We start from the raw sequence: 12144 nt of genomic DNA, 5'->3' as shown, positions 1-12144 counted from the left end.
TCATTTCGTTCATTTGAGCATAAGTAAATTAAAATCTAAAATTTTCAACAGCCAACAGTTACATATGGGCCTGTGACTACATGCACATTTCGGGATGAAACATTTGATCTTTGATTCGAACGTAGCGAGATTCGTACATCTCGCACCATCTGAATATTCGATGAATCTTTGAGAAGATCTCATTTATAATGGGCAAGACTTTCCACTGAAATAAATATGTAATTTCGAAACAGCTTGTTGTGCTCTGTCTCAGAGATTTGACAAACGTTTTCGGTGAGGCTCGATTTGGTTTCGCAGACGAATATGTAGATGTAATCCTTCGGTTTCTTTCATGTATGGTCACCCTCCACCTGATTCCTGGGGTAAGGAAATGTCGTACGGTCCCATTCGATGAATAGCGGCTAATCTCCGTGATTGTTCAAATCTTTCCAAACTTGATTATAGAACACATTCTAGTCTTTTTACGTGAAAAACGAGTATGGGTCTTCGTCCCACACACAACCCATAACCATGTTGTACAATTTCACTTCACAATTTATTTAGTCAAAATTGTACATACACAGATGAATACCGGACAAATGAAATTGATACTTGATACTACCAGAAGAATTGAGAAAATAGTATTAATTACCATAATCTTCCAAAGTCTTCTATTTAGTAGTGCATTTATAGTGAATAGTCATTTTGAGCAAACCAAACATATGACAAGAATTGCAATGCAATACACCCCCTTACATCAAATGCTTTTCAACCATCATGAAGATTTTGTTTGTTGTTAAAAGATAAGTTCTCTGCATTTCTGGAGAAATAGATAGTTCATATGCAGTGACAAAATGATGTGATCATTGCCATTAATCTCAATGCAATGTAAACATCTTTGTTAAAATACTTCATAGTTTTACTGCTATCTTGATTATGCTCCAAGCTAGTTAATTGTCAACTTAGTTTTAAGAAGAGACCTTTGACCTGTTAAAAGATTTGATGTTAAACATTTCAATGTAATATGTATGACACAAAAAAGAAACTATAACCACAGCTTTGTGGGCAGATCTGATTTATATTATGCCTTTATACCACTAAAAAGTGTTTTATTTTGAGTGACCCTGGTATAACAACATACAACAGTAGCAAACAGCTCCATATGAAGTAAAATTGAACACATGCTGCCATTTTTAAATGTTTTAATCTTCTATTAAAAACTTGCATTGCAAAATTAACATTGTCAGAACTAACTGGCACATCACAAGCTCTTTTTTTATTTATAGAGAAAAATAATATTGTTAAATACCACACAATAAGGTTAAATGTTGCCATGAACTCTGCAAAGCCACAACATGCTAAATATAATGTGAACTTTGGAGCATGAATTGACAGAACATATAGTTTTTGTATAGCTAGTCTAAGTAATGTATCCAAAAATTGAGGACAATTTTCACTATACATTTATGTACATGTAAGTTACATCTGATCTTTTTATATAACAAGCAAAAGCTCAAAATGTAAGGATTTATTTCTGCCTCCAGCTTGATTTTAATGTTCTCATTAATGTCAACTCACTCATACTGATTACTCAAAGATTCAATTTAAAAAGTACACAACCACATATCACCATTAACCTTTTTATGTCTTACATGGAAATTAATACAAATTTATTTAAGAAGCAGAACATAAGAGAAATACATTCAACACTTTTACAAGTTAAATCCTGCAAGTTCAAAGAGTAACATTAAAAACAAAGTATAAAAGTGAACTATATAAGTCTACATGAGTCATCACACAGGTAAGAAAAACAATGTATCTCTGTGTTTTGAATATTTTCAATATATTCAATATTTAAGTTTCTTTGTTTATGGCGACTGAATCCCCCCAAAGCCATTGACACCATTCAATCCGGAGTGGTTGATTGAATTAAAATCTATGACTATCCTGCCTCGCTTTGGCTCGAACTGCCTGCAGGACAGAGAATTAAGAACAGAAAAAAGTATTACTGACATATGCTCAAATAAGAAAGATAAAATGCATGTAGTTGGTCTCTTAAAAGCACATAAATCTGAGCTGTTGGTTAAAAGCACCTAGATGAAATGAGAAAATCCTTATTGTCCTCATTATTCTGAAATAGTCCAGCCAATTCCCTTCAGAATCCTTGAGCTTAGAGAACCCATTATTAACTATTCCTCTATCGAAAACCCAAGCAGCAACCCTTCCATAAGGCAATGGCCCCCAATGTCTCAAGAGAAAATGCCTTGCCATGAAGAACCAAACCAGCAGGTGGTAAATTCCTTATTTTCACACTAGCCTTTATCCTTTGTGCTGCTTCACAAACCCTGTTCTCCTCTTCTTTTGTCACTCTCTTGCCTGTTCTTTATACCCTTCATTCTTCTGTTAACCCCTCCCTCTCAGTTTGAGATAACTGGATATGATAAAAATCTATTTTTCTTCATCAAACCTTCATAACAACACAAGTTAATGGTGCAATATGTAAATTTTTCATGTAATATTCACCTTTTTTGTTTACCTTGTAATGACTTAAAATATGAGCCCATCCCGTACTGCCTAGGTAGCCTATTAAAGCCTGTAGACTGATTTTCATGTGAAGCGAGCGGGTCGTTTTTGCTGGGAAAATCCAAAGGATGTGACATTTATGCACGCTTCCTAGCGTCTCTTCCGTTATTCAACAATGCCAACATACAGTCTGCACCACTAGGTAAAGTTACATTAGAGATGGAATCCAGCAAAAGTCCGGCTCCCAGCACAACACCGACTCCTACACAAACTCCGAGTAAGCCCAAAAAAAAAAAACATTTATCTACTGAATCCCATCATGCCAAGCAGAAACATGATTTGTGGTTGAGTGAAAACATCGGCAGAGTATTTGATTCCTGGGAGGGACCTTCGTTCGGTTTTGGGGATCAAAACCAACGCTGAATTGCCATTCTTATTTTTGGACAGGTAAGCTTACATAACTGCAAAGCATGTGAAATATAGTGCCATAAGGATTGATCGGTGTAATTTTAGCAAATTTGATCTTGCCTGCCAATGCTGACGAATTGCAAGCTACCTTGCTTCATAACTTTCAAATAATGTCAACAATCTTCTTTTTATACTAAAAGTCAGGTATGCTGATTCATAGTAACTGACAATGTTAATCTGTAGTTATTCAGCAAGATAAACTACAATAACACATGAAATGAATGCTAGACAATATTCAAGATAATGCAAAAAGCTCCATTCATTAGTGTAACGTAACTTATACAGAAAATATATACATTCTATTATAAAACATAGCACATCGATATATCAAAATGACAGTTGTGATGGAATCACATCAATACTGAATTGTGTCAACATATTTATAAATGTACAGTCTATTTTATAAACAGCTAACATCCACCAAATTTAGCTAACAGCTATTGCTGAAGCTGGCTAGCTACCTAACGCAGAAATAGTATAAAATGCAGTCAATGTATCATGCAAAGAAAAATGATTACTTCAAACTACAGTTTCTCATAGTCAGACCTATATCCACAGTTTGTTTTAGCCCTATTCCAGCACTGGAGATTCAAATAAAATATGCAGTCTCAAAGTTTGTAGTAAAACAATCATAACTGTGTAATTTTAATTATGCAACTTCATCTGTCAGCATGATGCCGGTGAATCACATTCACTCATTATACGTTACATCATTGTTTTGGTTGGTGCTCGTGTCCCTATGGAGTGTGTGCTAGTTCACTTAATGGCCAAAAGTGTCATTAATAACAAGGGTTTCTGAATCTTACATCCTGCACCTTTAATCTAAACAAATTCTAACAGCACCAAAGTATTCAAAGACTGTCCATGAACACCCATAAAGCCTTCTTTTGCTCTTCTATGTTCCTTAATGCAAAGCCAGCTTCATTGATGCCTGAGAAAATCAATTAATCTTCTCATTCAGAATTCACAATGCACAGTTGTAAGATTTCAACAATACTTCAGCTCATACATCAATTTACTTCATCGGCCACTGAAAAATTCAGTCTACTACTGTAGGTCATTCTTCGGGTCAACAAACTAGTAATTTGTGTTGATTTCAAGATCCATTTTAATTATGTTTTATTAAAAAGCCATTGGCTGTGCAATCGAATTGCTGAATTCATAGTATGCTGTAAGTATATTCTTAAATGGAGAACAGCCTTCAAAAAGCAGCAGCGGGGGAATTAACCTTGCTACCCTCAAAGACAGACAAGCAGCATGAAAGTATCTTCAAGGATTTCCTGATCTTCATCTTCAGGAGGATCTACTCCTTTTGTCTCCTCGGGCTCATGTCCCTCCAGTTCTGTTTGATCTGCCTCTGATGAAAGTCTTCTGAGTATATTTACCATGCATCTATATATATAGTGTGTACATACGACTGGGAAGATGAGATTTCCGTTCTGTCCTCTCGTGCTGTGGATCCCGCTGGCTCTCTCGAACATAAAGAGCGCTGTGTTACGACTGCAAACCCCACTGAGATTTCAGTGGAGTCGACAGTTAACCCTGTATCTCATTAAACAAAGAGTGAAGGACATCTTCACTAAAATTATGTGTTTAAAAGAACAGTTCACTCAAAAAATTCTGTCATCATTTATACTGATCCTCAAGTCTTTCCAAACTCGTCAGATTTTATTCCATGGAAAATAAAAGGTGACATTTTTAAGTATGGACTGGTCTCACTTTCCCATGCTTTTATAATGAATGGGGACTGGAGCGGTCAAGGAAAATGCATCTTAAAGATGTCATAAAAGTAGCCCATATGAATCTTGTATTATATTACATGACTTATGAAGACATACAATATCTTTGAGGGAGAAACAGACAAAAAGTCGTTCACAAAAAACTCTTACACTCTTTGGTGCATTCATAAGACAAAAAATTAATACCAGAAAACCATGAATCTCTTTCTAACCCTCATCTCAACACAAATACTTAAACTAAAATAATGCTTTTGCACTTGTAAATACTGAAGCTTGCATTTGAGGAATGACATATTATTTAAACAACTAGATTTATACATTTTGTTATTAAATGTGAGTATTGCTATGAATTGCAATCTTCAAGAAAAAGCTGATTATTGCTTTGTAATGTGGTTGCTATTCTGTGGTTACTTCCTAGCCCAAGTCAAAAGAGCCCACCCTGAAGTTTCTAAACTATTTTGCTCCCTAGAAGGTCCCTCCTTTAATTTAAGTCTATGGGATTTTGTTGCCTGCTTTATCATCCACCAGGCAGAGACTGAAAGTCTGACTGCTTATAAAAGTAACAGCACACCTCTCTTAAACAAGCCAAATGGTTTTCAGTATCATGAATGTCCGTAGCACAAATGGCATGGGACAAGTTAAGTACCAAAGTTCCATTGTAATTTTGCTATTTTGAAAGGCCCCTTACCCCAAGTATGAGCAATAGTGCTTGCCTCAACAATTACCACTAATTACTACCATAAAACCTCATAATGATGTTGATAATAAACAGTGACATTAAGTAATAGCTGTTTACAGTGCTTCAGACATTTGAGGTTATTATGAAGGTGGTATGGTGTGATTTCTTGTGATACCAATACATTCTTCTCCAAGAGTGTATTTTTTTTGAACACTCACAGAGGGTTTTTGCGGCTTCAGGTCACACACATACACACACACAGGGTCCAAACATAACTTTTTTGCATACTAGCCAAGGAAAAAAATATTGACCAGGCAGGTCAACTTAAAAAAAAACAACATTTTATTGCATTTTTAAAAAGTGACAGACATGAGACAAATAAACTATACTATATTAAGTTTAATAGTCAGCTGCCTTTTTTTAATTATTATTTTACAATTGTATTATTTATGAAATATCTAAATGCCTAAAAGTGCCTTTTTTTCCCTTCATATTATACACTCATTATAACAAAACTAAATTTTAAGAACATACAGTTTAACAGTAACTATTCTTGGGCTGTTTTGAGTCAATTATTAAAGATTTATCCACTCAGCTCCAACTGATTAATAAATATTGTTAATTCACGAACAAGAGCCGGCTCATAAGAGTCATTCGTTCAGGAATCGGACAATACTTTTCGGACAAAAATATTGGCACCCTTGGTAAATATGAGCAAAGTCAGCTGTGAAAAATTTCTTTATTGTTTATCCTTTTTATCTTTCATTCAAAATATTCACAAAATCTATCCTCTAATGGATATCAGACAATTACAAACAAGTTAAAAAAAAAAAAAAAAACTAATACTTTTGTTAAATACACGTGTGGCACAATTATTGGCACTTTTTTATTCAATATGTTGTGAAACCTCCCTTTGCCAAGATAACAGCTCTGAGGATTCTCCTATAATGCCTAATGAGGTTGCAGAAGACATGGCATTCTGAGAACATTCCTCTGTACAGAATCTCTACAGATCCTTCAAATTCCAAGGTCAACAATGGTGGGCTCTCCTCTTCAGTTCAAACCACAAATTTTATATGGGGTTCAGGCCAGGGGACTGGGATGGCCATGACAGAACCTTGATTTTGTGGTCAGTGAACCATTTTTGTTTTCCTGCTGTAAGATCCAACCAGGGCCCATTTTAAGCTTTCTGGCAGAGGCAGTCAGGTTTTCATTTTTTATCTGTTGGTATTTGATAGAGTCCATGATACCATGTATCCGAACAAGATGTCCTGGACCTCTGGAATAAAAACAGCCCCACAATGCTAAAGATCCACACCATATTTAGCCGTGGGCACGAGGTACTTTTCCATATGGCTACCTCTCAGTGTGCATCAAACCCATCTCTAGTGTTTGCTGCCAAAAAGCTCCATTTTTGTTTTATCTGACCATTGAACCCAGTCCCATTTGAAGTTCCAGTAGTGTCTGACAAACTGAAGATGCTTGAGTTTGTTATTGGATGAGAGCAGAGGATTGTTTTCCCTAAACTCTCCCAAACAACTTGTGATGATGTAGGTGATGTCTGATTGTGGTTTTGGACCAAATACATTTCTGAAATTCTCCATCTGTGATCCTTGGAGAATTTTTGGCCAATCAAACCATCCTCCTCACCATTCGTGGAGACAATATAGACACATTTCCTCTTCCTCTTCCATCTCAAGTTGATTGGAACTTCTTAATTGTTGCCCTGATAGTGGAAATGGTTATTTGCAATGCTTTAGCTATTATCTTCTAGCCACTTCCCATTTTGTGAAGCTCAACAACCTTTTGCTGCACAACATAAATGTATTCTTTGGTCTAACCCAATGTAATAGATGACTAAGGAAATTTGGCTTGTGTGTTACCTCAAATTTATACCCCTGTGAAACAAGAAGTAAAATTCAAATGTGAGTATACTACATATACTGTATATTTTACTCATAAGAATTTCTAGGGGTGCCAATAATTGTAGCAAACATGTTTTGGAGAAAAATATTTATTTGATTATGAGATCCCCCCTTCAATTAAAGGTTAGATTATTGTGAATATTTTGAATGAAAGATAAAAAGGATAAACAATAAAGACATATTTTTTCACAGCATTCTTTGATCCTTTTTACTCAGGATGCCAAAGGTTTTGGCCACAACTAGGTCTCGTCCTGTAGATTCAGTAGCAATGTTGCAGCGCTGAAAAACGCTGTTTATTTTAGTCTGTTTTTCTATTCACATCGCCGAAAGGATGCATGGTCTAGAACCATTAACGGAACTGAATGCAATGATAATTTTTCCCAGATAATTTTTTTGTGTGGCGAGTTGGTAATTAAAACTTCCATGCACTTCAACTCTAAATCCGAGAGTGGTTTCAACATCTGCCAGATGACATGAATGGACCTGAATTCTTTTATAAATCTTTTAGATTTATAGCTAACTGAGGCTATCGATGAGCAGCGGGAAACTAGCTAAGGGCCGTTCTGTCTAAACACTTGCAGCCTTATTTACTGTAGGCCTACAGATACCCTTGAGTAAAACACTTGAATATTACTTTTAGAAGCTGACACTGACATTAATAAAAAGGAAAAAGCACCCACACACTGCAAAATTCACTGGCCAAATACAAAATTTACCCACATTTGATGCTTGGCAGGTTTTAATTTTGGACCCTGGACACACAGGGATGAGGGTCAAGCTCAGTTACAGCCTGATTGTATGCTAGAATGGGCCAATGAATACTGACAGGAATGCAAATGAAGCAGCTTCATTTCCAAGCTACACACCAATCCCATTCTCAAGTCAGACTCAAGAGACTCACTTGTATGCAATTCCTGCCAAGTTAAGCAGCCGTCGGGAGGCAGACATTTCTGGAGAGTCGTGGTATTTGTCTGACAAATAGATCACATCCTTTATACCTGTAGGGCAGAAAAAGCAAAAGAAGGATAGTGTAGGTGAGAAAAAGGCACACTAACACACTAGGGATGTCAAAAGTACACATTTTCTAAATCAGTATTGTGGTCTTATGTTCAAGTAAAAATACATAAAGATCCTTAAAACAAGAAGGGAAAAAAAAGTACTTGAAAATCCAAATTGTGTATGAAAATAATTTTAAAATTATTAAAATAATAGTATTTCCCTAACCCAATGGCAAACAGTTTTTTTCTTGTTATAAGCATAAAGCTCACAAAATTTTGTTTGGATTTATGCTTAGAAACAAGAAAAGAACAATTTGCCATCACTGTAAGAAAAATACTTTTTACAGTATTGGTAGTACAGATTTCCAACTCCAATTGCTACCTGCATGCTGTTTTCCTGACAGATGGCTGCTTTCAAATGCAACAGGAGTATTAGTGCACACTATAAACAGCGCTTGTGCCTCACGGTAAAAAGGCAGCGTGCCACATTTGGATTTTGGAAAAGGGAGAATCCTCAAACCTGATGGTGATTGCTCCGATAAATATTATTTCTTCTTTTTTAATTGAAGTTCCCAGAATGCCATTCCAGATAATTTTGGCCAAATTGAACCACTGGTATTAGTCAAAATGTAGTCACTGTAGGTTTTTCATCCCCTTTAAAGCACCGCCACAACATCCATACATATCTAGATGGAAAATCTGACCATTGCGTTGCGTCTCATGTTTTTTGAGTGCTCCACCAAGAACGTTGGATTTTTAAGACAGCATGTTGCAGTGTTTGCCCTCCATTCTATTCTGTTTCATCTACTTGTTTTTTAATACAACAACGTGACTCATGTAAACCCTCCCCTTAACCCTCTGGGGTCGACGGACACGCAGGCGAGTCCTGCTGGATATTTTTGTCATTACAGCACAAACAACTTAAAATACTCCCTCATTTTTGGGTATACAGATAAGTGTAAGACATCATTAGAGACTATAAAGGGTCTTTATTTTATTTTATTTATTTGTGTACACTCACAATAACAACAAAACCTTGTGCTTTTGTAAAATAAAAAGGGTGAGCTTTCAGCAGTCTCTGTGTTCACGAGCATATTTCAGAAACACGTCACAAAAATGAACTGAATCTCCGCAAATACTCATCACACAAACATTAAACATATGTCTAAAGAAAGCTTAAACTGTCTACTTTTAAATAAAACAATTCAAATTTAAAACAAATATTCTCCTGCAATGTAACCTGTATGAAACAAAGCGATGTGCGGTTTTCCTGGCTCTGCTTCATTATAGGTAATGTGATCCCACCCACCAGCAGAGCGTGCCATTCATACGCTAATGTGCGGAGACGATCAAGGGAAATGGTGCCTGCCTCCGACTGCAAGATTTGATGTAAACACAACACAACTCAACTTTTCTGTGTGTTTGTAAACTCCTGGATGTAAGGATGAGTTAACATTTTCCTCAGAAGAAGAGCAGGACTAAGATGAACGTTTGTATTTTGAAGAGAGAATTGATCCAGCCGAGGATACAATTTCAGATGAGTAAGTAATTTAGTTTTCATTAGCTGACATGCTATTTTATAAACATACATATTTTACAAGTGGGACTGTTTCCAGTTGTCATTTGAAATATGTCCTAATAGGCAAGTTTTAGTTACATTTAAATGCTGTTTCGGCTAAAGCAGGCATTTACATTGTACATTTGACTTGCAGCGCGTCCTGCATGTGCAGTTCTAGACAGTCCAAAGCATCAGGTGCTCTTGTAGTGCTTATGTAAACAAAAATGTACTTGTGTGTGCCTTTTTCAAATTGGTGAAGAGATCTGTTCATCACACAACACTCATATGGCTTCAGAAGAATGTGCTTTGATGAGATTCTGGAGCTTGGACAGCCCATAAACACGATCCTCTAATCCCTCAATCATGTGTTTCACAGATTAAAAAGGTCATAATGGTTTTGAATGACCAGGGTAAATTATGTCAGAAAGGTTTTTTCAAGTGGTTATTAAAGTTTGTCAGTATCTTTAATAAAAGGTATAAATTATTGTCCAGGGGTCTGGACCGCTATTGAAGCGGGGCGTTGACACGCTGTCATGTGATACTTGTTACTTTAAGCGCTGGCCAGGATGGGCCAATCAGTTGTTTGATATTACTCAATGAGGATGCTGAGAATTATTTCCATTCACAGGTACAAGTCCTTGCAATTATCAGTTTTTATTAAAAATATCTATCTCAAATAATGTCTCAAATGCAGATGAATGGAGAATACGTTATTTCTTTTTGAGTGGCTAAGCGCCCCCTCCAGGAAGAAACCTTTGTGTCTCGTGTAATACAGTCTTTGGTGGACAACATGTGCAATTTGCAATGTGTTTATCCAAAGGGTTTGGCATAATGAATTTATGTATTTATGTAACACAAAGTATTCACAAAAAAACACAACAATGTAGTAGTGACAAAAGTTCATAATTTAGATCAGGGGTGCCCAATACGTTGATCGCGATCTACCAGTCGATCGCAAAGGCAATGCTGGTAGATCGCACAAAATATAAATGTACTTTCGTTACATTTTAATAAAAATAAATATAATGTCTTTCATTCTTTTAGTTTCTGTCTGACTTGCACTTGATGAGTAAATATTGACCAGGCGAGAATTTTGTTTATTCAGTTGCCAGGACAACTAGGTTTGCGCATACGCTCCTTCCAAGGGCTTCTGAGAACAGCACGCGAAATTGCGATGCTAGCAGTGTTTGAGACCTGCTACCACCAGCTACTCTCCGGATTATGCTAAACTGTCTGATTCCATTCAGTGCAAATCATCAGAATAAGGTAAATGCCCTGGCTATTGTAATCTATTGTGCTGTAGGTGTTTTGGGTTTAGTTTTAAACTGAATGATATCAACATTGAACATTATTACATATTTGTTTATTAAATAGAAGATGAATTCCATGTAGGGATACACGCAGTAGTCCCAACAAGCATTTTCTTTTATTAAATGAAACAGTTTTTTTAGTTGGTAGATCTTATTGAGTTGGTCATTTAAAAGCAGATCATCATGCAAAGAAGTGTGGGCACCCCTGATTTAGATCCTTTTTTTTTTTTTTTTTTAGTGGAGAGTGTAACTTTTCTTTCAGTTTTCATTGTGCTTTTAAATAAAACTTTTTTCCATGACAAAAATAACGTTTTTCCTGTTTCAAGGGGGGCGTGAACTGAAAAAATTGAGAACCGCTGCATTAAACACTGTTATTACAAGCATGAGATGTGGCCTCTCCACAGTATTACTTGAACAATTTTTGAGAGGAAAAAGTTCAAATGACCATGGAACACACCCAGACAATGCCCATCTCACAACAATTTGGTGGTGACATTTTATGGTGCGGTTGAAATTTGTTTTTTACTTTTGTATCTCCTAGCCTTATCTGGCTATTGGAAATAAAAAAGCAAGCACTTAAGTAAAAAAACATAAAATAATAATAATAATAATAATAATAATACAGGAAAAGTGGCAAAGTTTTGATATTACTGCAGGCTTTTCTTTAATGCATCAAGTACTTCTGTGTAAAAATGCTTTAAAAGTGTCCTCTGAAAGAAAAAGAAAAAAAAGAAAAACACGAGCAGAAGCATTGGAGCTTCTTGAATGTCTTCCAAGAAGACAAGCTGTCCAACAGAATGGAAGGCTCTGATGGAAGGTGGAGCAGAGCTCTGGTGATGCCACATTTCCAGAATGCTCTCTAAAGACAAGTACACATCAGCCCCTCCAAAAAATAAATAAATAAAAATAAAACAGTCACAGGAAGTGACAAGATGGCAGGCACTTGGGACACTTTAGTTCCATAG

General features: G+C 36.1%; 1 protein-coding gene across 1 annotated transcript in view; it reads right to left on the bottom strand.

Annotated features, from left to right (window-relative positions):
- Nucleotides 1-1107: 1107 nt before the first annotated feature.
- dctd (dCMP deaminase) overlaps nucleotides 1108-12144 on the bottom strand; it is a 60397-nt gene continuing 49360 nt past the window's right edge. Inside the window, exons 5-6 of the mRNA XM_052126922.1 lie at nucleotides 8215-8311; nucleotides 1108-1950 (exon numbers count right to left, since the gene is read on the bottom strand). Of these exons, the coding sequence (XP_051982882.1) occupies nucleotides 1848-1950; nucleotides 8215-8311 (200 nt within the window). The 3' untranslated portion in view covers nucleotides 1108-1847. The remainder of the gene's footprint in view (nucleotides 1951-8214; nucleotides 8312-12144) is intronic.

The sequence above is a fragment of the Xyrauchen texanus genome, chromosome 5 (assembly GCF_025860055.1).
Source record: "Xyrauchen texanus isolate HMW12.3.18 chromosome 5, RBS_HiC_50CHRs, whole genome shotgun sequence".
Lineage (NCBI taxonomy): Eukaryota > Metazoa > Chordata > Actinopteri > Cypriniformes > Catostomidae > Xyrauchen > Xyrauchen texanus.
Note: the sequence above shows the minus strand (reverse complement) of the source record. Positions and strands in the feature narration are given on the sequence as shown.